Here is a 27,866-nt window from a genome sequence, read left to right on the forward strand (position 1 = left end):
CCCACACCGTGTGTCACTGACCCCCCCACCGTGTGTCACTGACCCCCCCCTCACCATCCCAGCACCGTGGTCTCTGAACCGGTCAGGCTGCCCTGAACTCCCTCCCCTGAGTGTCTGTCCTCCTGTTCCAAGGGTGCTGCCTGTTGTTGGGGGCCATTGAGAAGCTCACTCATGCCCATTATTCATGTGCTCCCACACGCAACCCCGCAGTCAGATACGCACGCGCGTGCACACCGATACGCTCTTGCACTCTCTTGCTCGCGCACACACACACACAGACTCTCTCTCTCACACACACACACACACACACTGATCCGTTGCTCAGCCCAGGGACGAGACGACCTCTAACCCTCGTACTTTTGCCCCAGTTGAGATCAGGGATTGATCCTGGGAGTCCCTGAAATCGATGTTTCAGACACTCCACTCCTGGTGATTTAACAAGTTTCTTGTTTTCCAGGGTTTGAAGAATCAGGTTCAGGTTAAGCTGAACATCGTGAGCTGCCCTCCGGTCACCACTGTGCTAATCAAACGACCCGACCTCAAGTACCAGCTGGGCTTCAGTGTACAGAACGGCATTGTGAGTACGAGGGGCCCGGGCCGTGAATATAAACACCCAGGCCGCGAACATAAACACTCCCTTAGTACCGCCCATCCGTCAGTGCGGCGCTCCCGCAGTACTGCCCCTCCGACAGTGCAGCGCTCCCTCAGTACTGACCCTCCGACAGTGCAGCGCTTCCTTAGTACTGCCCCTCCGACAGTGCGGCGCTCCCTCAGTACTGCCCCTCCGACAGTGCGGCGCTCCCTCAGTACTGCCCCTCCGACAGTGCGGCGCTCCCTCAGTACTGCCCCTCCGACAGTGCGGCGCTCCCTCAGTACTGCCCCTCTGACAGTGCGGCGCTCCCTCAGTACTGCACTGGGAGTGTTGGTCTGGATTTTGTGCTCAACTCCCTGGTGTGGGACTTGAACCCGCAACCTTTTAACTTTGAGGCGAGTGGGCCAACCATTGAACCATGGCTAACACTTATTTGAATATTTTGAACTCCTGGGGTTCTGGTTTCATGCTGTGTTAACAGAATTGCACTCTTACTGTTCTATAGCATCTCGAGATGTGAATGATTGAATTGCTCCAGACTCGGGGCAGGTCCCTGCCTGGGTTTATAGGGACTGCGTAACATTCTCCGCACTCTGCCAATCAGCACCTCACGGAGCCATTGGTTCACAGTGCGGCACTGCCCTCTGCTGGCAGTTCCGGACAGCACTCACCTGCAGATTCTACTTGGTCGGGGAAGCTGATGATACACCCCCTCATCTATCTTTAAGGAAATTAAACTTCTCTTTCTTCCTGCACCATCCTGTGATCTCCTTGGCTCTTCATAAGCTGCTGTGAGCAGCTCTGCAGGGACAGTGTGTGCATTAATATCTGTATTAATATCCGGTATTGGTGTATGAGAATTGTTGGCTTGCTGCTTTCTCATTTGTTATTCATTTAGCTGGTACTTTCACGGAGATATTGTTCTTTTATTTAAATAATGGACGGCGTCTATTAAAATGCTGTGCGAGGAATGTCACGCATGCACAAATATCTCTCAGTAATAGTCTCTCCACGTAACTGAAGTTCCTCATCCCTGGTACCATTCCAGTAAATCTCCTCTCCACCCTCTGCAAGGCTTTGACATCCTTAAAGTGCAGTGCCCAAAATTGGCCACAACACCAAGAAATCAAATAGGGAATATTTACTCAGAGAGTGGTGAGAATGTGAAACACGCTACCCCAGGGAGCAGTTGAGGCAAATAGCATAGATGCATTTAAGGGTAAGCTAGATACGCACATGAGGGAGAAGGCAATAGAGGGTAATGTGATCGAGTTAGATGAGGAAGAATGGGAGAAGGCTCGAGTGGAGCGGCAGCATAGACTGTTGGGCCAAGTGGCCCGTTTCTGTGCTGTATATTCTATGTAATTCTATGTACAGTATTTGTGGTGAGGTTATTTCGGCCTGAGTGTATTGTACGGAATGACCAGCAGGTGGCAGTAAGAGGCCGCACCAAGTGTATGGACGGGCTGGGTTTACGATATCATACAATGAATTTTAATTTTATGTCTTCGACACGAGTGTCCTCAACTCCATCCCACAGCATGCTACCCGCCACCATCTCAGCACAACCCCAGCCCGGCATGAGGTTGAAAAGGCCATCCGACAACTGAAGAACAACAAGGCCTCAGGAGCAGATGGAATCCCTGCCGAGGCACTAAAGCATGGCGGAGAAGCACTACTGGTGCGAATTCATGAACTCATTTCTCTTATCTGGAAGGAGGAGAGCATGCCAGGGGACCTCAGAGACGCCGTAATTGTGACCACCTTCAAGAAAGGTGACAAGTCCGATTGCGCTAATTACAGAGGAGTTTCCCTGCTGTCTGCCACAGGGAAAGTCATCGCAAGAATCCTCCTCAATTGCCTTCTCCCAGTGGCCGAAGAGCTCCTCCCAGAGTCGCAATGCGGATTCCGCCCACTAAGGGGCACAATGGACATGATCTTCACCGCACGTCAATTACAAGAGAAATGCAGGGAACAGCACCAACCGCTGTACATGGCCTTCTTTGATCTCACAAAGGCCTTCGACACTGTCAACCGTGAGGGATTATGGAGTGTCCTCCTCAAATTCAGCTGCCCTCAAAAGTTTGTCACTATCCTCCGCCTGCTTCACGACGACATGCAAGCCGTGATCCTGACCAACGGTTCCACCACAGACCCAATTCACGTACGAACCGGGGTCAAGCAAGGCTGTGTCGTCGCACCAACGCTCTTCTCGATCTTCCTTGCTGCAATGCTCCATCTCACCCTCAGTAAGCGCCCCACTGGAGTGGAGCTAATTTACAGAGCAAACGGGAAACTGTTCAACCTCCATCGCCTCCAGTCCAGATCCGAGGTCGTCCCATCCTCTGTCGTCGAATTACAGTATGCAGACGATGCTTGCATCTGCGCTCACTCGGAGGTCGAACTCCAAACCATCGTAAATGCCTTCACTGAAGCGTACGAGAGCATGGGCCTTACAGATGTTTAGTGTAAGACAAAGGTCCTCTACCAACCTGCCCCCGCCACACAGTGCTGCCCCCCAATTATCAAAATCCACGACAAGGCCTTGGACAACGTGGACCACTTTCCATACCTCGGGAGCCTACTGTCAACAAGGGCAGACGTCGACGACGAAGTCCAACACTGCCTTCAGTGTGCCAGTGCAGCCTTCGGTCGCCTGAGGAAGAGAGTGTTTGAAGACCAGGACCTCAAACCCAGCACCAAGCTCATGGTCTACAGAGCAGCAGTGATACCCGCCCTCCTGTATGCCTCAGAGACATGGACCATGTACAGCAGGCACCTCAAAGCACTGGAGAGGTACCACCAACGCTGCCTCCGCAAGATCCTGCAAATCCATTGGCAGGATAGGCGCACCAACGTCAGTGTTCTTGCTCAGGCCAACATCCCCAGCATCGAAGCTTTGACCACGCTCGATCAGCTCCGATGGACGGGTCACATCGTCTGCATGCCCGATACGAGACTCCCAAAACAAGCGCTCTACTCGGAGCTCCGGCACGGCAAGAGAGCCCCAGGTGGGCAGAGGAAACGCTTCAAGGACACCCTCAAAGCCTCCTTGAAAAAGTGTAACATCCCCACCGACACCTGGGAATCCCTGGCCCAAGACCACACAAAGTGGAGGAGAAGCATCCAGGAAGGCGCCGAACACCTCGAGTCTCTTCGCCCGGAGCAAGCGGAAGCCAAGCGCAGGCAGCGCAAGGAGCGCACGTCAGCCCAAGCACCCCACCCGCCCGCCCCTTCAACCACCGTCTGCCCCACCTGTGACAGAGACTGTAGGTCCCACACTGGACTCATCAGTCACCTGCGAACTCATTTTTAATGTGGAAGGAAGTCATCCTCGGTTCTGAGGGACTGCCTAAGAAGAGAAGAAGATGAAAGGAGAAGCAATCGATAAACAACTTGTGACCAAACCCTAACCAATGCTGCTAGGGCTGGGTGTTTATCATTCAAGTCTCCTCCTATTGCACTTTGACTTGTTACGAGGGCAACCTTTCACCTCTGTTCTTAGAATTACTGTACATAGAAACTTCAATGTACAGTATTTGTGGTGAGGTTATTTCGGCCTGAGTGTATTGTACGGAATGACCAGCAGGTGGCAGTGAGAGGCTGCACCAAGTGTGGTATTATGGAGTGTCCTTCTCAAATTCGGCTGCCCTCAAAAGTTTGTCACCATCCTCCGCCTGCTCCACCACAGACCCAATTCATGTACGGACCGGGGTCAAGCAAGGCTGTGTCATCGCACCAACGCTCTTCTCGATCTTCCTTGTGGCAATGCACTATCTCACCCTCAGTAAGCTTCCCACTGGAGTGGAGCTAATTTACAGAGCAAACGGGAAACTGTTCAACCTCCATCGCCTCCAGTCCAGATCCAAGGTCGTCCCTTCCTCTGTCTTCGAATTACAGTATGCAGACGACGCTTGCGTCTGCGCACACTCGCAGGTCGAACTCCAAACCATCGTTAATACCTTCACTGAAGCGTACGCGAGCACGGGCCTTACACTAAACAACCGTAAGACAAAGGTCCTCTACCAACCTGCCCCCGCCACACAGTACTGCCCCCCGATTATCAAAATCCATGACAAAGACTTGGACAACGTGGACCACTTTCCATACCTCAGGAGCCTACCGTCAACAAGGGCAGACGTCGATGATGAAGTCCAACACCGCCTTCAGTGTGCCAGTGCAGCCTTCGGTCGCCTGAGGAAGAGAGTGTTTGAAGACCAGGACCTCAAACCCAGCACCAAGCTCATGGTCTACAGAGCAGCAGTAATACCCGCCCTGCTGTATGCTTCAGACACATGGACCATGTACAGCAGGCACCTCAAAGCACTGGAGAGGTACCACCAATACTGCCTCCGCAAGATCCTGCAAATCCATTGGCAGAATAGGTGCACCAACATCAGTGTTCTCGCTCAGGCCAGCATCGAAGCTTTGACCACGCTCGATCAGCTCCGATGGACGGGTCATATCGTCCACATGCCCGATACGAGACTCCCAAAACAAGCGCACTACTCGGAGCTCCGACACGGCAAGAGAGCCCCAGATGGGCAGAGGAAACGCTTTAAGGACACCCTCAAAGCCTCCTTGAAAAAGTGCAACATCCCCACCGACACCTGGGAATCCCTGGCCCAAGACCGCACAAAGTGGAGGAGAAGCATCCGGGAAGGCGCCGAACACCTCGAGTCTCTTCGCCCGGAGCAAGCGGAAGCCAAGCGCAAGGAGCGCACGTCAACCCAAGCACCCCACCCACCCGCCCCTTCAACCACCGTCTGCCCCACCTGTGACAGAGACTGTAGGTCCCGCATTGGACTCATCAGTCACCTGAGAACTCATTTTTAATGTGGCAGCAAGTTACATTCGGTTCCGAGGGACTGCCTAAGAAGAAGAGGAAACTAAAACTTGCAGGCATTCAGTGAATTATCTAGTCAGCGGTCCCCAGGGAGTGAGATCGCACTGCAAACAGATAACTGGTTTGTGTCTTTTTCTGGCATAAAGGATATTGCAGGGAGACCTTAAGCTCACAGCAGCACAAGGTCTGTTAGCCCATTTCATCTCATCGCTTCACAATAACAACCCGACTGCCTCCTTATCACGGCATCCAGCTGTTTCCTAAATGAGTCCCAGTGTCCTGGCCTCGGACGCCTTTGTTCTGCCTCTCTGCTCTCTCTTCCTGCTGCCTGTTCAAGCTCAATATTGCTCCGGGTTTACTTGATCCTGAGACACATTTTAGAAGTACAAACTCCGTTGGTGTGAGTGGTCTGTCTAAAAAACAGAGCGTCTAAAATATGCAGCATTGTGTGTACTGCTTGGGTTCGAAGGTAGAGGGAGCTTTACTCTGTAACTAACCCGTGCTGTACCTGCCCTGGGAGTGTTTGATGGGACAGTGTAGAGGGAGCTTTACTCTGTATCTAACCCGTGCTGTACCTGCCCTGGGAGTGTTTGATGGGACAGTGTAGAGGGAGATTTACTCTGTATCTAACCCGTGCTGTACCTGCCCTGGGAGTGTTTGATGGGACAGTGTAGAGGGAGCTTTACTCTGTATCTAACCCGTGCTGTACCTGCCCTGGGAGTGTTTGATGGGACAGTGTAGAGGGAGATTTACTCTGTATCTAACCCGTGCTGTACCTGCCCTGGGAGTGTTTGATGGGACAGTGTAGAGGGAGCTTTACTCTTTATCTAACCCATGCTGTATCTGCCCTGGGAGTATTTGGTGGGACAGTGTAGAGAACTTTACTCTGTTACCCTATTTCACACTGCTCCCCTGTTAAAATTGTACTGATGGCCTGGGTGACTATTGGGTCAAATCGCACAACAGATGAGCATCGTGAGAGGAATGTGTGGCTCACGGTAGCTGTGAATCTACCCCAAAAAATCCCATTATGCGCCTGTCATCCTGTAATTGTTTTTTCTATTCAGATGCAGCAGTTTCAGTTGGCCTTTAGAGTGGGTCGTGCGAGTCACGGCCTCGAATTTGCTCTGTAGAATCCCAGCTTCAGCTCCATTAAACTAAAGGTACTGAACGTTTCATTATATTGAAAGTGACACAAAAGAACAGCAGCCGAGATCTGTAGGAATTGTGGAGAAGCCAGATGTGGCATCAGTAAAATCCACCGCTCACTGGCAGTGGGATACTGTCTGGTTAAATTCCAGATTTGTGCAAATATTATTCCTATTGTTTAATTGTGTTAAACATCTGGTGCTGGGATACTGAGATAATTCTGCCTGCAATAATCACATCTGGAGCTGAGATGGTGATCAATGATTCAGCTCCGTGCGAATCTCCTCCAACACAAGGCAGCTCCACCAGCCTCTGCAGATCAGTGTCTGGGGAGTGTCAATCTGTGTCTGGGGATCGTCTATCAGTGGGTTTCTATCCTGTCCTGTCTGTGTGACGTTTGCTGGAGGTGTGAGGACAGACAGGGATTGGCGGTGACGGCTGTTTGCTGTTACAGATCTGCAGCCTGATGCGAGGTGGGATTGCGGAACGTGGTGGAGTCCGAGTGGGTCACCGTATCATCGAGATCAACGGGCAGAGTGTCGTGGCGACTGCCCATGAAAAGATCGTTCAGGCCCTGTCGAACTCCGTGGGTGAGGTAAGACCCCTCGATGGGAACTCCAGATTCATGAGATCAGCAGCTTTAACTCCAGAAAGGTACCTGCCCTGCGAGTGTTTGATGGGACAGTGTAGACTCCGACCTCAGCCCTTGACCCCTCCACCCGCTCATTCTTCCCCTTCCCTCCCTCTGCTGACCCCAACCCTGGCTCCCCTCCCCCCTGCCATCGCTGAGTTCTGCTCAGTGTGAAACCAGCAAGAACATTCCAACTTCCCTGACAACATTTAAACTGAATGACCCAAGGCTGTTTACTTATTTAACTTTGAACTGTTAAGGAGACAGTTTGTCTTATAAAGATCATGAATTACGTGATCGAACATTCTTGTCGTTACCAAACAGCAAATCTTCTGACGTACCGTGAGCCATTCATATTTAAACCCTGCGTCAGCTAGCTCCTGGCCCGTCCCCTTGCTAGCCATAGATAGGTATACATGCTTTAAGTTGTAATTTTTAATTACTGAGTTTTCAATAATCTTAGATCCACATGAAGACGATGCCAGCAGCCATGTTCCGACTCCTGACTGGACAAGAAACACCGTTATACATCTAACTGTGGGAAGAAACAGGCCCATCTGGACAATGGACATGAGCCTCCACCAGATCAGCTGAAGATTCTGTGGTGGGACGAGGTAATCGGTGGGATGAAGACAGAGTGACAGTGCCACCCGTATCGCGTGTCTGTGTGTGTGCGAGGAGTGTGTGTGCGTGTCTGTGTGTGTCTGTCTTTCTGCTCTGTCACTCTCCACTGGACTCTGCGCCATTTCCACTGAGGCAGCAAACGGATCTCGACCTGCGCTGGAAAATAACAAAATTTTGCATTTTACAAAAGTTTGAACCAATTTCTTTCCAAAGTTAGTGACAAAGACAATGTCACTACTACGTGATGTTGGTGTGCAATAAATAATTGAGTGTCCAGTGCTGAATGTGAGATAAAGGCGAGCATTGACTCGCTGTCTGTTACCATTAGTAACGAGTACACAGGGAATACTCTGACTGCCCACAGCGTAGTGACGCTCACTGCTCCCAACTTTCTTTCCAGAGAGTTCTTTGTGTATTTAGCCCAGTTGGAATGTAACAGATTAGTTCTGTTATCACTGGGTAGCGGTTCCTGGCCTGTGTTTGTGCAGCTCGTGTTATGTTGCTGGTGAGTGAGCTGTTAATATTCGTCGTTGTATTTGTATCTTGAAATTCTGTAACTATGACTAGAGGCTAAATGTTAGTTTGTCATTTTCCCTCCATGGTTCTCCAGTCAGAGATGAGTTTCTTCAGCGGCAGAGCCGGCCATCAGTGTTTTATTGGCTGTTGCATGAAACTGCAGCGAGAATAACAGAACGTGAAATAAAAAGCGTGAACTGCTGTGGATCGCTGGAGAAAACAACGGGGCAAATCCAGAGTGGCCTTTTCTTTCAAAAAATTCCAGTTTTCACCCTGAATAGGCTGATCCTTGCCCTGGGGGCGGGAGCGGCACAGAAATGTGGGGAGAGGGAGGGAAGGCGTGGACACGCAGGGAGGAGAACGTGAGGGGAGGTGTAGACATAGGGCTGTGACATGCCAGTGGCACTAACTTTATTTCTCAGAATATCATACAAAAAGTTCATCTTTAATCCACAGGATTCAAACCAATTTGAAACTAAAATACAGAAAAATAAATGTGGTAATTTAACATTTTAGTCAGACTTTGATACACCTGCTGTTTAGTTTTAGCCTCCCAGGAGTCTGTGCTTGGAGCACACGTTCGATGATGCTGAACAGCCAGCGTCCAAAACATCAGAAACCAAACCAGGGCCTGGGCTCCCTCACATCAACATTTGTTTTCTTTTATTCACTATTAGGTGAACATCTGGAGAACAATTTGTATTTTATATTTTTCTCTGTAATGTTAAAATATATTAATATTTAATACATCTTGCAGCTTAGTAGAACTGCAATATTGCGCCATTGTTCAGGGATGAGTGGATAAGTCACAATCACGATGCTGGTGTTTTGTTCCAGTGGTGGTTTTGGACACTTTCACAATCATCAATCATCACCTGCCCGGGCAGGGTCCCCCGGCTCGGGCCCCTCGCCCGGGCGGGGTCCCCCGGCTCGGGCCCCTCGCCCGGGCAGGGGCCCCGGGCACGGTCCCCCGGCTCGGGCCCCTCGCCCGGCGACGGTCCCCCGGCTCGGGCCCGGCGACGGTCCCCCGGCTCGGGCCTGTCGCCTGGCTACGGTCTCTACAGCTCTGGGCTCCCAATGAAAGGTTGAAGTACCAGCAAGCGGGTGCAGGCTATTCGGGCACGAGGGTATCACGGCTGATCCTGTCCGCACCAGGTGGTCAATTCCCCTGCTTACAACAGGAGCTGATTGGTTAAATCCGCTGTGAGCTTTGGCACACAAACAAAATTCCAGGCACGACTCTTAAACATTGTTGTCATGCAGTTTGAACAAAATAATGTGCTAGTTGAAGTGCTGTTGGTCGCAGGTTAATCGCAGACCCACTGCAGACTGTGCCCTGCCCACTCTATGTCTCACTCACTCTGAGCAAATGGTCCTCGAACAATTGAAGAAGTCAGTCGTTGGGTTGCTGGGAGATCCTGGAAAGTGTCACCAGCTGCATCCTTTTATTACAATCCAAGAATGACTTTGGTGAAGTAACTTCTGGAGCTGAGTGATGGCGGAGCAAGTGGAGCCCTGGACTGCAGGGGTTTAAAGTGGGGGGTGGGGGGGGTTGTGTTATTCAGTAACACAGGCACAAACAGCAGAATTATCTCAGCCCACACACTTAGTCTAGAACCAGTCAGCAGTAATAAATTATAAATACTTCTATCAAAACACTGCGAGTGGTGTGAGGTATGTCCAATTGTAGACAACGGGCAGGGAAAAGTTCATCCGACATTTCCAAACTTCCTCCAGGTTTTTACAAACATACAGATCTTTTGTAAAAAGAGCCAGGTCTCCTCTTCCAAGGGAATCTCTGGGTGTTGATCTCCAGGTGTGGGGTCGAGTGCTGGCCAAACTGTCCCTCATCCCCTGCCCGGGACCTCAATGTTCTCTGTGTGAAATGGCACAATCCACGGCTGGCTTCACAGAATGGTTTCTCTGCACACACCTATCAAACTATGAGGCCGCTCCTGTTCGAGTCTGCGGCCCACTCGGAGAGTCCTGAGGGAGGCCGACGGGGAGCTGAGATCGCCACAGCTCCGGAGATGCAGGTCTTCCTGTAACCGTGGCCTCAGCACATTCACCGGACGTTGAGAACTTGTCATCACCTGGTGGCGAATAAAAGACATGTCAAAGCAACTTGAATATCATTAGAGGTCATAGGTCCAAAATTCTACCCTGTCCTGTCCACACAGGCACTTCAATCCCAGGGAAACTGCAACCTGATGGGAAGAGCATCAACAGCCCGTTGCCCTGAGGGGGCTCCACTATAAGCAGCAAACCTTTCCTAATCATTGCTGAGAAATATTTTAAATTGTCACACCAAAGACTGGCACCGGAGCTTCACCTACCTGGTCGATGACGCTGGCACTGTAAATAGCCTCCTCCATGTGCCGCTCATCCGACTTAATAACAGACCTGATGCTATTGACCACATGTTGTACCTCGGGAGGGAGGTTGCAGTTTGAATGCTCCAAGAATTTAGCCACCAATATTTTTGTGTCCTTGTAGGTTTTCAGGTCGACGAGAGAGTGTGGTCGCTCCCTGGAGATTTCCCGCAGTGCTCGGTGCTTCAGTCGCACATCCACCTTCTCCGAGTGGCTCTGCTGTTTCACAGACTGGAAACGTTTGGCAAAACAGCTGGAGGCGAGGGGTTGAGGCTCGAGATAGGGAGCTGAGGACAAGGACAAACAGTCAGTAAAACAAAGCTCCCAGGGTCAGATACAGGAGCATTTTGTAGACAGTCCACCTGCAAACATTAACCTTGGTTTACTATCTCGAGAGAATCTGGAAAAAGCACGTCATTGCCCGAGTCAGATTAATACAACAGGCAGCATGAGTCCTGGTAAAAGGTCTCTCACTAATCGTGACCCCGTCCCCTCTCTGTGACACGGCCAATAATTATCACTCATTCCGGACGCTCCGCCCCAACACATTCGGAGAGTGACCCTTGGCCTGGAGTAAGTGGGGCCCAGGCTGGACTTCCCCCAAAAACGTCACCAGTCTTGTCTTTGCGCTCCCCTCGTATAAGGGGGGCACAGGGCTGATAAACATTAATGATTGGGCTGGACCACGATTCCCCCCTACAGTAATCTCGGACTCGAAGTGATGGTCACTCCCCGGGTATTTGGGCTTCAATATGGAATTCAAGGAAGGGAAATGTCCTACAGGTGCACTCAGATACTCCTCACCCTGCGGCACATCTCTGGCACCTACCCCCACGCACCTGGGAGCTTACACCTGCCCACGGGTCCCCCGCTGGCCATCACTCCGATTAGCCCCTCCCCAAGCAAAGGGTCCAGGCGGCTCCGCTCAAACCTCTCGGTGTAGCAGCTGCCATTGATGTGAGAGATTCCCACCCTGGGCCAGGAGTGCACAATCCCAGCTGAGCCCCGACTCCTACTTCCCCTCCCCTGTCCCACAAGCAGGTGAGATCGTCACTCTGGAGAGAAATCTACTTACCCCCTCTCTTAAATAAAGCATAACATTGCACAAGTATTCGATACAAGTATTCTGTGCACCACACTTCAGGAAAGATGTCAAGGCCTTGAAGATGGTTCAGAAGAGATTTACTAGAATGGTATCAGGGATGAGGGACTTCAGTTACATGGAGAAATTGGAAACAGTTTCTGTTTATTTACTCTATCAAAACCCTTCATGATTTTGAATCTAAGGAGAACAACCCCATCTCTTTCAAACAGGTACGATGGGCCGAATGGCCCCCTTCTGTGCTGTATCATTCTATGATTCTACGACTGTACCACGGTGCTGTGTAAAGCAGGGTGGAGACGCTCTCGAGGTTAAGAGATTGGATGCTTACCTGTGTCATATGAAGCCTGTGATCCAGGTACCCCTGACTGCGATGCATTACACGGGGCTCTACTAAGACGCTTCTCACCTTGAACATCAAAGGAAGGTCAAACATTAATGAACAGATATATAATTTTGTATAAAATGCAATTTGGCACAGAGACAGGGTAACTGATGTAGGATTAAAGTGTCCAGGTAACTCTCCCCATCCCTGATACCCAGCAATGTCTGCACCTCGGACTCCAGCTCAACAACTCAGCTGAAATTCCACAAGATGCAGACACTTACTGCAGACATGGTCGCCCCGGATCACAATGCTCTCCACAAACTCCCACATGCTGCAGTTGTGGCACCGCCTGCACTGCCATCCCTATATAACCTTGTTTTAATTATTGAATGAATTAGAGTTTATGCATTTAATTAACTTAGCTTATTGTTTCATTTTTTTAACTAATTACTTGATCTAGTTTAAGTTATAGGTAAATTCAATTAATTATTTGCATTATAAGTATCGGATGCAAAAAGCAGCACCTCTTTCCCCCTCTGCTCTGAATTCCTATTCTCTCCAAATCCCCAACTTTAACACTCTGTTTAGAAGCACTCTGTTGAGTCGGACTATGGTGGGGCGGCGGGTGGTGAGTCGGACTATGGTGGGGCGGCGGGTGGTGAGTCGGACTATGGTGGGGCGGCGGGTGGTGAGTGGTGAGTCGGACTATGGGGGGGGCGGGTGGTGAGTCGGACTATGGTGGGGCGGCGGGTGGTGAGTCGGACTATGGTGGGGCGGCGGGTGGTGAGTCGGACTATGGTGGGGCGGCGGGTGGTGAGTCGGACTATGGTGGGGGGGCGGGTGGTGAGTCGGACTATGGTGGGGCGGCGGGTGGTGAGTCGGACTATGGTGGGGCGGCGGGTGGTGAGTCGGACTATGGTGGGGGGGCGGGTGGGGAGTCGGACTATGGTTGGGGGGGTGGGTGGGGAGTCGGACTATGGTTGGGGGGGTGGGTGGGGAGTCGGACTATGGTGGGGCGGCGGGTGGTGAGTCGGACTATGGTGGGGCGGCGGGTGGGGAGTCGGACTATGGTGGGGGGGTGGGTGGGGAGTCGGACTATGGTGGGGCGGCGGGTGGTGAGTCGGACTATGGTGGGGCGGCGGGTGGGGAGTCGGACTATGGTGGGGGGGTGGGTGGGGAGTCGGACTATGGTGGGGGGGTGGGTGGGGAGTCGGACTATGGTGGGGGGGGTGGGTGGGGAGTCGGACTATGGTGGGGCGGCGGGTGGTGAGTCGGACTATGGTGGGGCGGCGGGTGGGGAGTCGGACTATGGTGGGGCGGCGGGTGGGGAGTCGGACTATGGTGGGGCGGCGGGTGGTGAGTCGGACTATGGTGGGGCGGCGGGTGGGGAGTCGGACTATGGTGGGGGGGCGGGTGGTGAGTCGGACTATGGTGGGGGGGTGGGTGGGGAGTCGGACTGTGGTGGGGGGGTGGGTGGTGGGGAGTCGGACTGTGGTGGGGCGGCGGGTGGGGAGTCGGACTGTGGTGGGGCGGCGGACTATGGTGGGGGGGCGGGTGGTGAGTCGGACTATGGTGGGGGGGCGGGTGGGGAGTCGGACTGTGGTGGGGCGGCGGGTGGGGAGTCAGACTGTGGTGGGGCGGCGGGTGGTGAGTCGGACTGTGGTGGGGCGGCGGGTGGGGAGTCGGACTGTGGTGGGGCGGCGGGTGGTGAGTCGGACAGTGGTGGGGCGGCGGGTGGGGAGTCGGACTGTGGTGGGGCGGCGGGTGGTGAGTCGGACTATGGTGGGGCGGCGGGTGGTGAGTCGGACTATGGTGGGGCGGCGGGTGGGGAGTCGGACTATGGTGGGGCGGCGGGTGGGGAGTCGGACTATGGGGCGGCGGGTGGTGAGTCGGACTATGGTGGGGGCGGTGGGTGGGGAGTCGGACTATGGTGGGGGCGGTGGGTGGGGAGTCGGACTATGGTGGGGCGGTGGGTGGGGAGTCGGACTATGGTGGGGCGGTGGGTGGGGAGTCGGACTATGGTGGGGCGGTGGGTGGGGAGTCGGACTATGGTGGGGCGGTGGGTGGGGAGTCGGACTATGGTGGGGCGGTGGGTGGGGAGTCGAGTTATGATGAGGGGGATTCAGGTGATTTATGCTGTGGGGTTGATCGTGACTTTGTACGATAGTGAGAAACAGGTGATTGTGAGTCAGTGGTCATTATTATATCCATCTGATCGAGGTATTTGAGATGATGAAAGGATTTGATCGGGTGGAGAGAGAGAAACGATTTCCTCTGGTGGGGGGAGTCCAGAACAAGGGGGAATAACCTTACAATTAGAGCCAGGCCGTTCAGGGGTGATGTCGGGAAGCATTTCTTCACAATGAGTAGTGGAAATCTGGAACTCTCTCCCCCAAAAAAGCTGTTGAGGTTGAGGGTCAATTGGAGTTTTCAGAATTGAGATCGATAGTTTTTTGTTGGGTTAGTGTATTAAGGGATACGGAACCAAGGCAGATAAATGTAGTTAAGATACAGATGAGCCATGATCTGATTGAATGGTGGAACAGGTTCAAGGGGCTGAATGGCCTCCTCCTGTTCCTTTGTTGCATTCGGTGCAGGTTAATGGGAGCAGGAAGGGGGGATTTTCACGGAGTGTGGAGAGGCACTCGGTGCAGGTTTGATTCCGCCTCATCACTACAATAATCAGCAGGAATAGTAGGCGTGTTCGTTGATTACCATAAAACATCAATAACTGTTATGGGAATGTGGTTGTGTGTGGAGCTCTGGTTCAATCATCTGGAAATGGGATTGGAGTTAAACTGCAAATCACAAAACTCTCCCTTAAGGTCACTTTTTGAAACGCGGATGCTCACCTTCTGTTGAAGTGCAGGCGGCAGGATCGCTGCTGGAGCGGATTATTCTGTTCCCGCCACTCTTTCTTCGAGTTGGCTGCCTGGCTCTGTCAGACACAGACTGTGAGGGCGACTGCCGGAAGACGCCACAGCACATTTTGATTTGTTTGAGTGATGAAGAGGCCAACTGTCCTTGGGCTGGTGTTTGGGGCTTTCTTCCCACTGTGCTGGCACTCAGTGCCGGACTCTCGGACAGTCTGTGCTCTCGCCAGTCCACAGACCCCTGCAATGGAACTGGTGAACTGCTCCCCTCCTCACGGGAGGTCTCGGAGTAGGTCCTGTGACTCCACCAGACATCAGCCTCCGAACTGGTGCACCCATGGTCTGTGGCAGCGGTGGGTATGGTACTGTACGGGGAAACATCTGCCGAGCGCACAGATTCCTGAACTTTGAGTGAGCAGCAGTCTCCTGATGAGCAGCTGTGATCTGGGCCATCAGCAGCTTCAGACACCATCAACGAGCCATTGTTCATAGACACTGTGAAGGGGAACAGAATATTTAAACACTTAAACCTCGAAACATGCTGAGAAAGAATGCCCACTCCCTCCGGACCCGCTGACCCTCGCACTGACCACCTCACTGTGACTGCGGGCAGCCGTGCCTGATCCATACACAGTATCGCCAGATGGTGATCAGGAGCAGGAACCCTGGCTGACAGTCTCCTCACTGGTCTGGGGCACTGAGGCTAACAGTGGGCCAGGCCGAGATCGGCTAACAGCACATTACAGGGCTGGGAGCTGGCACTGGAACTCTCGGAGGACAAACACAACACGCAACTCTCCGGGAACAGCATATAAAATAACTGCTCGAGAAACTACAGACATACTAGTTAACCTTTGGTGTAAACATTATGTTTGTGCCGTGGGTTATATCTGCTCCAGTCGTGCTCCAAATCCCAATTGCCCTTGATTTCTCCAACTCTTCACACTGTCCCTTCGCCCAGCTGTGTACAATGTGGCCTGGTCAATCCCCACACTTTCGATCACTCGCACCTCCAGCATGGACTAACCGAACTGTCCTCATACCTTGTGTACTGAAGGCAGCCGATAGATTTCTCTCACACAGACTGGAGTTGGAATTCTGCGAAGCCTCCAAGCTCTGGCGATCCAGCGTGCTCACCTGAATGATGAAACGCAAGTGTTGAGTCCCCGAGCACTGAGCTCTTCACCACACCACAAAATAGCCAATACCGACTGACCCACTCATTGCCACCTGGCCAGAGTTCAGCCCCGTTCAAAGGAGAGACAGCTCATACTCGAGCGAGATTGCCATGTTGGAGGGAGGAGTTTGAAAACACACAGTGCAGAGAGGCTCCGGGAAATATGCCATGCTATCTCTGTGTCACCACAGGCTCTCCTCCTTCTCCCCCTACCAACCCCCAAAAATCAACATCTTTTTCCATTTGACGCTTTGCCCCAGGCGGTCTCTTATCACTCAGGGACAGCAGCGTCGCACCCACACGCTTCAGTCACGGGTCAGGCTCGTGGTGCTGCCTCTCAAGACCGGATAGCCTGCCAACATTCATTGTCTAGACTCACACAGGTAGAATGGTCACCTGGGTGAGGCGTCAGAGAGCAGGGTGCCCATGAAACCTTTCCCCAGTCGGAGTGGGTGTTGGGGAGAAGAGAAAATGGCAAAAAGCAGCTGTCGGCATTCTTAGCTCCGGTGTGGGATTTCAGCAGGAGCCCTGCCACACCTGGCCCTCGCTACCCCAGCCTGGAGATAGGATGGTGCGGAGATTCAGCGAATCGGGTAGGTACAACTCCAGAGCACCACCATTGCTGCGTGACCTATCCTGAGCACTCAGTAAGTGAAGTGCTCGTGGTGCTGTGGCACTAACCCTCCCCACACCTGCTCACACCAGACTGACCACCACATGGACACCTTGTTCTTACAGGTCTCTTCTGTATGGGCGTCCAGTTGGCGCTCTTCCACCTGTTGGGCTACTAAAGGAAGGTGCTCGCTCTGCTCAGTGAAGATACTGAACTCAGCATTTTTACAATGCACTAAACCTTAGCTCTGAAAAGTCGGAGTAAAATTTTATAAAAGGGCTGACATCAAACAAGGCCCGAGTCACAACTGGTCTTCACCCTGTAGATTAGCTCAAAGTTCAGCAGGCGGCAGTGCTCATGTTCAGAGTGTAGTAAGGTTATTGAAATGTGGGGGTGCTCAACCTGATCCTGTCCCTCACCCACGGGGGGGGGTGGTCACTGGATAGTGGACAGGAGAAGCTGATTCCATTCCTCCCTAGCCCAGGGACACTGGGCCCAGCTCTAGTGCCCGACTGAGAAGAGTTACAAGCACAGACCCAGAGGGATCCCAGGACTGCGGTCTTGGCTGATATTCTCAGCTGGGCCATCAAGGGAGCTGCTCCCCCATTTTCTAATTGGTCAGTAAGTGTGGATGCTGTAAATACAGAGATAGGGACAAAGTGACAACAGCAACCCGTTCCTGGTGAGAGAGTTTCAACCCTGACATGTCTCCTCGGGCCAAACATACAGACATGGCTAGAAGCAGCAATCTGTGCCTGTGACTCAAATTAATTCTCTCTCTCTCTGTCACTTTCAGTTGTAGGGTCGGCAGACATCTTCTCCTGATTTCTCTGGCTGGACAGCCAGGCAAACCAAGGGACCACTTCAGCCACACAGTGAAATTCATAAAGCTTATAGTTTTAATAGAGGACTTTCGCTGTCCCTAGGGATGTTGGGATAACTTCATCTCCGCCATCTTCGCCTAATTTTTTTAATGCTCTACTACAAACTAACCTGAAATAAATGCACCGATTTAACCTGAAATAAAGACAGTCTAAACGGGTGGGAATAGTGGTGACTCTCCTGTTGAATATAGGAGAGTTAGTGGGACAGTGAGTTACAGACAAGATTCTGGAGTGCAGCAGGACCAATACATTTTCAGCACTCATTCATTTATATCATGTTATTCCATAGCTTTAAGCTCAAGGGAGGTGAAGTGAGTCAGCAGGACTGGGTGCACAAAGTAAGAAAACCTTTAATTCCTGAATGTCTGTGACATCTCTCTGAAAGCAGGAATGTTCAGTCAGAAACGAGGGAGTCACACAGCTCGGCTACAGATACATCAGCACGTTCTTATTGGGATATTATTCAATATTAACACATGTTTACAGAATGTCACAACATTTCAGATACACTGAAGATCTTTCCTGCTCTGAACGGCCTTTGTTACAAGTCACTTACATTCCAATATCCAGCCCACTCAACCTCTCTCAGCACCGACCCAGGGAACTGCTTTCTGCAACTGTGGCATTCCAGTCATTGGGTTAGGGAGGAGGATCAGCCGGGGTTCCTGCTCCTGATCGCTGTCCACCGACTCCTGCTGGGAAGTGCGCCTGTGTGGTTGTCAGATGGGGACAGGATTGGCTCAGCCGTGATGCCCCCCATGGCTGAATGTCCTGCTGACATATGAACAATGGGCATTTGGGTGAGGTACCAGAGGGAGGCCGGTGCCCATGGAACCCGGTGCTCGTGAACCTGTTCCCCAGCACAATTGTGCACCCTCAGGAGTGGAGAGAATCAGGAACAGAAAACCTCATTAAATCTTTATGTGGAGGCGAACTCTGATTACTGCATAACCAGCTCAGCAGGGAGTGTTATCCTTTAATCAGGATTACTGTAACTAAGAGTTTGGGCAGCTACTCGGGCTGGCCCGTTTCAGCTTATGCTGCAGGCTGGTGAAAGATGGTTTAATATCACAGCAATAACACAGCCCAGCCTTGTACTTCACTCTCACCTGACCAGTAGACGTTTGTCCGACCACAGCCTCATACGGGGGAGGCAGCTCTGCAGGGTAGAGGGAGCCGGGGCTGTTAATGGCCACACTGTACATGGCACTGAAGGGCAAGTGAGGGAAGTCCAGGCGCAGACCTCTGAAAAATAACAGTAAATGTTGTGAGCCAATGACGACCTGCATTCTATCACACTCCTCACGTCACACAGCGCCTCACAGACCTCACCAGAGGCTGATAGGGACACAGTGCTGGACATGAAGGAACTTACTGGGGATGATGCCGAGATGGGCAGTAGAAAAACGTGAGTGGATTTAGGAGAGAATTCCAGAGACATGGTGACTGAAAAATGGGCTTGTGCTGGTGGAGCAGAGGGAATGGCAGTAATTGAGAGTCGGATGGGCGAAGGGGTGCAGTTAGGGATGTAGGGCTGGAGCCGGCCCTGGAGGGATTTGAAGTGGAGACAATTCACTTTGAAGTTTATTAACTGGGACACTGGGAGTCAGTCGCTGAGGGTGGGGGTAGTGGGCATGAGACCATGAAGCTAATGGATTGCTGTAAAAACCCAACTGGTTCACGAATGGAAACCTGCTGTCCTTACCCAGTCTGGGCTTATAGGTGACTCCAGCCGCACACCAACGTGGTTGATGCTTAACGTCCCTCTAAAGTGGCCTCGCGAGCCGCTCAGTTTAGGGATGGGCAATAAATGCCGGCCTTGCCAGCGACACCCACATCCTGAGCATGAATTAAAAAAACAATTGATCTTTGAGGTAGAAAAATCAGTCCGGGTTACTTGTGCTGATCGTTATCGCAGTGACTCCTACTCTAAAGTGCACCCCTGTAGACACTGGACCAGGCTCAGTCGTGATGCCGACACAGTTAAATAGCCTGCTGATACTCACTGTCTGTGCCTGTGGAGCTGGATCCCAGCAAGAGCCAGCGCCTTCAGGACAGGAGAGAAAACTGGAAACATAAGGAGAGCTGCAGCTGGGAGAATAAGGGACAGGTAAAGTGAACAGGGACTCACCTCTGGGCCTCGACTCCTGGGGTACAGGTGTACTCTGGAGGATAGTACGGAGGAGGAGGTATAGGAGGGATGAACTCGTCAAAATCCAGCGGCTGCTGCAAGACTGTACCATGGGGTGACACGCACTCAGGGTTTGGAGCTCGCAGTCTCTGTGGAATAAGCTGTCAGGAAGGTTACATGAGCAACACAATAATGGAAAAGGACAGAGCTGTCTCCCAGAGTGACAGGTTTGGGATTGAAATTATATGAGAGCAGTTTCCCTCTGATGATATATTACAGAACCTGTCATTCACTGCTGCACTCTGCGGCTAACACTGATTACATCCAACACCCACACAGATATCACTCGCCACAAAACCGTGTACAGCAGAAAGATGTGAAGCTGATCCTGAGCAGAATTCACAGGGTCTGAGGTTTCCCAGCAGCAATTTGACAATTCCAAACCAATTCTTGAAGATAAGGAATCAAATCTCCGTCTGCCAGTCCACAACAGGAAACGGGGACAGGTTGAGAGATTTGAGTGAATCGTGGTGAGTGTTACTGTATTATTCCCGATTGTGGTACAGACACTTCAAGTTCCATTTTTTTGTGGTGGGTGTGGATGTGAGTGTGGGTGGAGGTGGTGTGTGTGTGGTTTGTGTGGGTCAGTTGTGTGTGTGGGTGTGAGTGGTAGTGTGTAGGCGGGCATGTGTGTGGGTGTGATGTGTGTGGGTCAGTGTGTGGGGTGTGTGTGTGGGTCAGTGTGTGGGGTGTGTGTGTGGGTCAGTGTGTGGGGTGTGTGTGTGGGTCAGTGTGTGGGGTGTGTGTGTGGGTCAGTGTGTGGGTGTGATGTGTGTGGGTCAGTGTGTGTGTGTGATGTGTGAGTGAGTGTGGTAGTGTGCGGGCAGGCGTGTGTGTGGGTGTGATGTGTGTGGGGTGTGTGTGTGGGTCAGTGTGTGGGTGTGGTGTGTGGGTCAGTGTGTGTGTGTGTGTGAGTGAGTGTGGTAGTGTGCGGGCAGGCGTGTGTGTGGGTGTGATGTGTGTGGGTCAGTGTGTGTGTGTGTGAGTGAGTGTGGTAGTGTGCGGGCAGGCGTGTGTGTGGGTGTGATGTGTGTGGGTCAGTGTGTGTGTGTGTGAGTGAGTGTGGTAGTGTGCGGGCAGGCGTGTGTGTGGGTGTGATGTGTGTGGGTCAGTGTGTGTGTGTGTGTGTGTGAGTGAGTGAGTGTGGTAGTGTGCGGGCAGGCGTGTGTGTGGGTGTGATCTGTGGTTAAACATGAGCTAAATGTGTAATTGTGTCTGGCTTGTGACTCACACTCTGATTAAACTAAATAAAACCTATACGAGATGTAATAAAACACTGAGCGTCATGTTACACAGATGTCAAAGTTTACTGATTAAAGCCACATATATGAAACTTATTTGGAGTGGAGACATCACAGTATGATTTAGGATATTGGAAGTGCAAGACTGGTTGAACAGATTCAAGTGCAAACATCTGAAACCGTCCTCTCCAGGACACTGCCTCTTACTGCAGTGCAGTTCCACGGGTCAAATATCCATTCTTCACATGTGCATGTCAACAGGCTATTCCACTACAGAGGCATCAGAGAGCCTGATCACTCACTATCCACACACACGTCTCACCAAAAGCCTCAGGAGCAGGAATCCCAGGTCAATCATTCTCTCCCTACGACCAGCTAGCGGTCAGGCTCAGACTGGGGTGGAGCTCGGACGCAGCATTTACACACTGAGCCGTTTCACCCAGCAAGCTCTCCAGGGACTCAGTTGCTTTCGACAGTGAGCAGCTCAGCCCTGCGGATCAGGAAAGGGCCAGCTCAGCAATACCCCAGTGAGTGATCACTGGGACAGAGGTTGGGGTTGAGGTTAGGGTTAGGGGTTAGAGGTTAGGTTCATACCTCAACAAGAGTCAGTGTCTTCAGGAAAGGAGGGAGAAAAATTGGGGAAAAAACTATTTACAATATTGTTTTAAATGACATCACAGGGAGGCATTAATATTAAATGGAGACATGACAGTTTAAATAAAAGAAATAACTTTTATTGAATAGCGCCTTTCAAAGCACTTCATAGCCAACGGATTAGTTTCGGAGAGCAGTCACTATTACATAGTCATGGGCCTTGGCCAGAATCAGTATTACAAGATCTGGTGCTGATTGAGGAAGAAATTTTGGTCAGGGATAACTCCCCTGCTCTTCTTCTAATTGCACCATGGGATGTTTTACATCCATCCGAGAGGGCAGACAGGGCCTCAGTTTAACGTCTCATCCAAAAGACGACATTTCCGACAGTGCGGTGCTCCCTCAGTACTGTCCCTCCTGACAGTGCAGCGCTCCCTCAGTACTGTCCCTCCTGACAGTGCAGCGCTCCCTCAGTACCGTCCCTCCGGACAGTGCAGAGCTCCCTCAGTACTGTCCCTCCGACAGTGCGACGCTCCCTCAGTACTGTCCCTCTGACAGTGCAGCGCTCCCTCAGTACTGCCCCTCCGACTGTGCAGCACTCCCTCAGTACTGCCCCTCCAACTGTGCGGCGCTCCCTCAGTACTGCCCCTCCGACAGTGCGGCGCTCCCTCAGTACTGCCCCTCCAACAGTGCGGCGCTCCCTCAGTACTGCCCCTCCGACAGCGCGGCGCTCCCTCAGTACTGCCTCTCCGACAGCGCGGCGCTCCCTCAGTACTGCCCCTCCGACAGTGCGGCGCTCCCTCAGTACTGCCCCTCCGACAGTGCAGCACTCCCTCAGTACTGCCCCTCCGACAGTGCAGCACTCCCTCAGTACTGCCCCTCTGACAGTGCAGCGCTCCCTCAGTACTGCCCCTCCGACAGTGCAGCGCTCCCTCAGTACTGCCCCTCCGACAGTGCAGCGCTCCCTCAGTACTGCCCCTCCGACAGTGCAGCGCTCCCTCAGTACTGCCCCTCCGACAGTGCAGCGCTCCCTCAGTACTGCCCCTCCGACAGTGCAGCACTCCCTCAGTACTGCCCCTCCGACAGTGCAGCACTCCCTCAGTAATGCCCCTCCGACAGTGCGGCGCTCCCTCAGTACTGCCCCTCCGACAGTGCAGCGCTCCCTCAGTACTGCCCCTCCGACAGTGCAGCGCTCCCTCAGTACTGCCCCTCCGACAGTGCAGCGCTCCCTCAGTACTGCCCCTCCGACAGTGCGGCACTCCCTCAGTACTGCCCCTCCGACAGTGCAGCACTCCCTCAGTACTGCCCCTTCGACAGTGCAGCGCTCCCTCAGTACTGCCCCTCCAACAGTGCAGCGCTCCCTCAGTACTGCCCCTCCGACAGTGCAGCGCTCCCTCAGTACTGCCCCTCCGACAGTGCAGCACTCCCTCAGTACTGCCCCTCCGACAGTGCGGCGCTCCCTCAGTACTGCCCCTCCGACAGTGCAGCACTCCCTCAGTACTGCACTGGAGTGTCAGCCTAGTTTATGCACTCAAGACTCTGGAGTGGGACTTGAACCTAAACCTTCTGACTTAGGGGTGAGAGTGCTACCCACTGAGCTAAGGCTGACACTTTTAATGACAATGTTAAAAGAGTTTGGACCAGCAAGGGGGGCGGGGGGTCAGGTGGGAGACTGGGGCCTGCTCAGTAACTTCAGATAGATGGGTGTCACTTACACACTTCACAAAAGCCACAGCATCTGGCTGTAATTCCCAGCTGACCGAGTTAAAGGGCTCTCCTTCCATCAGGCCACTTCTATCCATCACATCCTTTCCAGCTAACCAGCCCCAAGATCACCACTAAAAGAGCTGATGAACCTGCCCAGAAATGAAGAGAGTTCCTGGTATTGTAGATCGAGTTCTATGAGTGGATTGCGTCAAAACAGAAGTCATCCTACTGTCTTCTTCTCTAACTCATTCTTTACCTCCCAAAAACGATGTAACTCCTCACCTCCCTCAATCTTCCACACACCCCATCCCTCAAAACCTTCACTGAAAAAACATGCCTTTCCTCCCTTTTTTTTGCATTCGGTGCGCACTGAGTGGACCCAAGGACCCTGTGTGCGCACTCATTTATATACAATGGATCGCAGCAAGGCAATAAAGAGGCAGCTCCTGCGGGGATAGTATACAGACGGGACTGTGCACACAAGCTCGTTAGAAATGCTGCCTCTCCATTATTGAACAGACACTTACCATCTGCACAATATCAGCTGTGACCATCTGCATACAGCACATCGCGGTAGCCAGGGCACATACAATGGTAGAGATGACATTCAGTGCACAGATGCTGAATAAAAGATCCTGTGGAGAGAGGTGCCAGGATGTAAAGCTCTGCACAAAACAGTCGGCACAGCGCAGCTTAAACATATTTAATGGCCCACTGGCCCTAAATAACCATCACTGCTCACCCAGTTCTTAATAAAGAACCGCAATGTCTAACTGAGACCCTGGGATAATGTTCGAAGGATACAGGGTGAGGCTTCCAAATGTTTATGTGTGAACCCAAATCGGCCAGTGTCGGGTTCGGTGTCCAGTGTCGGGTCCGGTGTCCAGTGTCGGGTTCGGTGTCCAGTGTCCAGTGTCGGGTCCGGTGTCCCGTGTCCAGTGTCGGGTCCGGTGTCCGGTGTCCAGTGTCCCGTGTCCGGTGTCCGGTGTCGGGTTCGGTGTCCCGTGTCCGGTGTCGGGTCCAGTGTCCGGTGTCCGGTGTCGGGTTCGGTGTCCAGTGTCCGGTGTCGGGTTCGGTGTCCAGTGTCCAGTGTCGTCCCGTGTCCCGGGTCCGTTGTCGGGTTCGGTGTCCAGTGTCCCGTGTCCGGTGTCCCGTGTCCGGTGTCCAGTGTCGGGTTCGGTGTCCAGTGTCCGGTTCAGTGTCCAGTGTCGGGTTCGGTGTCCAGTGTCCCGTGTCGGGTTCGGTGTCCAGTGTCCCCTGTCGGGTTCGGTGTCCAGTGTCGGGTTCGGTGTCCAGTGTCCAGTTCGGTGTCCGGTGTCGGGTTCGGTGTCCAGTGTCGGGTTCAGTGTCTAGTGTCCAGTGTCGGGTTCGGTGTCCAGTGTCCGGTTCAGTGCCCAGTGTCCAGTGTCGGGTTCGGTGTCCAGTGTCCGGTGTCGGGTTCGGTGTCCAGTGTCCGGTGTCGGGTTCGGTGTCCAGTGTCGGGTTCAGTGTCCAGTGTCCAGTGTCGGGTTCGGTGTCCAGTGTCCAGTTCGGTGTCCAGTGTCGGGTTCGGTGTCCAGTGTCCAGTGTCGGGTCCAGTGTCGGGTTCGGTGTCCAGTGTCGGGTTCGGTGTCCAGTGTCCAGTGTCGGGTTCGGTGTCCGGTGTCCAGTGTCCAGTGTCGGGTTCGGTGTCCAGTGTCGGGTTCGGTGTCCAGTGTCCAGTGTCCGGTGTCCAGTGTCCAGTGTCGGGTTCGGTGTCCGGTGTCCAGTGTCGGGTTCGGTGTCCAGTGTCCAGTGTCGGGTTCGGTGTCCAGTGTCGGGTTCGGTGTCCAGTGTCCAGTGTCCAGTGTCGGGTTCGGTGTCCGGTGTCGGGTTCGGTGTCCAGTGTCAGGTTCGGTGTCCAGTGTCCAGTGTCGGGTTCGGTGTCCAGTGTCGGGTTCGGTGTCCAGTGTCGGGTTCCGTGTCCAGCGTCCAGTGTCGGGTTCAGTGTCCAGTGTCGGGTTCGGTGTCCAGTGTCGGGTTCGGTGTCCAGTGTCAGGTTCGGTGTCCAGTGTCGGGTTCGGTGTCCAGTGTCGGCTTCGGTGTCCAGTGTCGGCTTCGGTGTCCAGTGTCCTGTGTCGGGTTCGGTGTCCAGTGTCCGGTGTCGGGTTCGGTGTCCAGTGTCCAGTGTCGGGTTCGGTGTCCAGTGTCGGGTTCGGTGTCCAGTGTCGGCTTCGGTGTCCAGTGTCCTGTGTCGGGTTCGGTGTCCAGTGTCCGGTGTCGGGTTCGGTGTCCAGTGTCCAGTGTCGGGTTCGGTGTCCAGTGTCGGGTTCGGTGTCCAGTGTCGGGTTCGGTGTCCAGTGTCCGGTGTCGGGTTCGGTGTCCAGTGTCGGGTTCGGTGTCCAGTGTCGGGTTCGGTGTCCTGTGTCCGGTGTCAGGTTCGGTGTCCAGTGTCCAGTGTCGGGTTCGGTGTCCAGTGTCGGGTTCGGTGTCCTGTGTCCGGTGTCCAGTGTCCAGTGTCCAGTGTCCAGTGTCGGGTTCGGTGTCCAGTGTCGGGTTCGGTGTCCTGTGTCCGGTGTCAGGTTCGGAGTCCAGTGTCCAGTGTCGGGTTCGGTGTCCAGTGTCGGGTTCGGTGTCCTGTGTCCAGTGTCGGGTTCGGTGTCCAGTGTCGGGTTCGGTGTCCAGTGTCCGGTTCGGTGTCCAGTGTCCAGTGTCAGGTTCGGTGTCCAGTGTCCAGTGTCGGGTTCGGTGTCCAGTGTCCGGTGTCGGGTTCGGTGTCCAGTGTCCAGTGTCGGGTTCGGTGTCCAGTGTCCCGTGTCGGGTTCGGTGTCCAGTGTCCCCTGTCGGGTTCGGTGTCCAGTGTCGGGTTCGGTGTCCAGTGTCCAGTTCGGTGTCCAGTGTCGGGTTCGGTGTCCAGTGTCGGGTTCAGTGTCTAGTGTCCAGTGTCGGGTTCGGTGTCCAGTGTCCGGTTCAGTGCCCAGTGTCCAGTGTCGGGTTCGGTGTCCAGTGTCCGGTGTCGGGTTCGGTGTCCAGTGTCCGGTGTCGGGTTCGGTGTCCAGTGTCCGGTGTCGGGTTCAGTGTCCAGTGTCGGGTTCAGTGTCCAGTGTCGGGTTCGGTGTCCAGTGTCCAGTTCGGTGTCCAGTGTCGGGTTCGGTGTCCAGTGTCCAGTGTCGGGTTCAGTGTCCGGTGTCCAGTGTCGGGTTCGGTGTCCAGTGTCGGGTTCGGTGTCCAGTGTCGGGTTCGGTGTCCGGTGTCCAGTGTCGGGTTCGGTGTCCAGTGTCGGGTTCGGTGTCCAGTGTCGGGTTCGGTGTCCAGTGTCCAGTGTCGGGTTCAGTGTCCGGTGTCCAGTGTCGGGTTCGGTGTCCAGTGTCGGGTTCGGTGTCCAGTGTCGGGTTCGGTGTCCAGTGTCCGGTGTCCAGTGTCCAGTGTCCAGTGTCGGGTTCGGTGTCCAGTGTCCGGTGTCCAGTGTCGGGTTCGGTGTCCAGTGTCCGGTGTCCAGTGTCGGGTTCGGTGTCCAGTGTCCGGTGTCCAGTGTCAGGTTCGGTGTCCAGTGTCCAGTGTCGGGTTCGGTGTCCAGTGTCCAGTGTTGGGTTCGGTGTCCAGTGTCGGGTTCCGTGTCCAGCGTCCAGTGTCGGGTTCGGTGTCCAGTGTCGGGTTCGGTGTCCAGTGTCCAGTGTCGGGTTCGGTGTCCAGTGTCCAGTGTCGGGTTCGGTGTCCAGTGTCGGCTTCGGTGTCCAGTGTCCTGTGTCGGGTTCGGTGTCCAGTGTCCGGTGTCGGGTTCGGTGTCCAGTGTCCAGTGTCGGGTTCGGTGTCCAGTGTCGGGTTCGGTGTCCAGTGTCGGGTTCGGTGTCCAGTGTCGGGTTCGGTGTCCAGTGTCGGGTTCGGTGTCCAGTGTCGGGTTCGGTGTCCTGTGTCCGGTGTCAGGTTCGGTGTCCAGTGTCGGGTTCGGTGTCCAGTGTCGGGTTCGGTGTCCTGTGTCCGGTGTCAGGTTCGGAGTCCAGTGTCCAGTGTCGGGTTCGGTGTCCAGTGTCGGGTTCGGTGTCCAGTGTCGGGTTCGGTGTCCAGTGTCCAGTGTCCAGTGTCGGGTTCGGTGTCCAGTGTCGGGTTCGGTGTCCAGTGTCGGCTTCGGTGTCCAGTGTCCTGTGTCGGGTTCGGTGTCCAGTGTCCGGTGTCGGGTTCGGTGTCCAGTGTCCAGTGCCGGGTTCGGTGTCCAGTGTCGGGTTCGGTGTCCAGTGTCGGGTTCGGTGTCCAGTGTCCGGTGTCGGGTTCGGTGTCCAGTGTCGGGTTCGGTGTCCAGTGTCGGGTTCGGTGTCCTGTGTCCGGTGTCAGGTTCGGTGTCCAGTGTCGGGTTCGGTGTCCAGTGTCGGGTTCGGTGTCCTGTGTCCGGTGTCAGGTTCGGTGTCCAGTGTCCAGTGTCGGGTTCGGTGTCCAGTGTCGGGTTCGGTGTCCTGTGTCCGGTGTCAGGTTC

At 53.6% G+C, this 27,866-nt stretch overlaps 2 protein-coding genes across 6 annotated transcripts in view; one reads left to right on the plus strand and one right to left on the minus strand.

Moving 5' to 3' along the window:
- apba2b (amyloid beta (A4) precursor protein-binding, family A, member 2b) overlaps nucleotides 1-8,581 on the plus strand; it is a 56,206-nt gene extending 47,625 nt beyond the window's left edge. For all 4 annotated transcript variants that reach the window (XM_085972487.1, XM_085972490.1, XM_085972488.1 and 1 more), the window contains exons 11-13: nucleotides 458-577; nucleotides 7,042-7,182; nucleotides 7,682-8,581. In XM_085972487.1, coding sequence (XP_085828613.1) covers nucleotides 458-577; nucleotides 7,042-7,182; nucleotides 7,682-7,753 — 333 coding nt within the window. In that variant the 3' untranslated portion in view covers nucleotides 7,754-8,581. The remainder of the gene's footprint in view (nucleotides 1-457; nucleotides 578-7,041; nucleotides 7,183-7,681) is intronic.
- A 161-nt stretch (nucleotides 8,582-8,742) lies between these two features.
- entrep2 (endosomal transmembrane epsin interactor 2) overlaps nucleotides 8,743-27,866 on the minus strand; it is a 75,654-nt gene continuing 56,530 nt past the window's right edge. For both annotated transcript variants that reach the window (XM_085972491.1, XM_085972492.1), the window contains 8 exons: nucleotides 23,968-24,075; nucleotides 19,839-19,999; nucleotides 18,817-18,952; nucleotides 16,077-16,170; nucleotides 15,013-15,528; nucleotides 12,164-12,241; nucleotides 10,695-11,017; nucleotides 8,743-10,451 (listed from right to left, as the gene is read on the minus strand). In XM_085972491.1, coding sequence (XP_085828617.1) covers nucleotides 10,266-10,451; nucleotides 10,695-11,017; nucleotides 12,164-12,241; nucleotides 15,013-15,528; nucleotides 16,077-16,170; nucleotides 18,817-18,952; nucleotides 19,839-19,999; nucleotides 23,968-24,075 — 1,602 coding nt within the window. In that variant the 3' untranslated portion in view covers nucleotides 8,743-10,265. The remainder of the gene's footprint in view (nucleotides 10,452-10,694; nucleotides 11,018-12,163; nucleotides 12,242-15,012; nucleotides 15,529-16,076; nucleotides 16,171-18,816; nucleotides 18,953-19,838; nucleotides 20,000-23,967; nucleotides 24,076-27,866) is intronic.

Source organism: Somniosus microcephalus, chromosome 32 (assembly GCF_052327205.1).
Source record: "Somniosus microcephalus isolate GS21.2 chromosome 32, FLI_Smic_1.0, whole genome shotgun sequence".
Classification (NCBI taxonomy): Eukaryota; Metazoa; Chordata; class Chondrichthyes; order Squaliformes; family Somniosidae; genus Somniosus; species Somniosus microcephalus.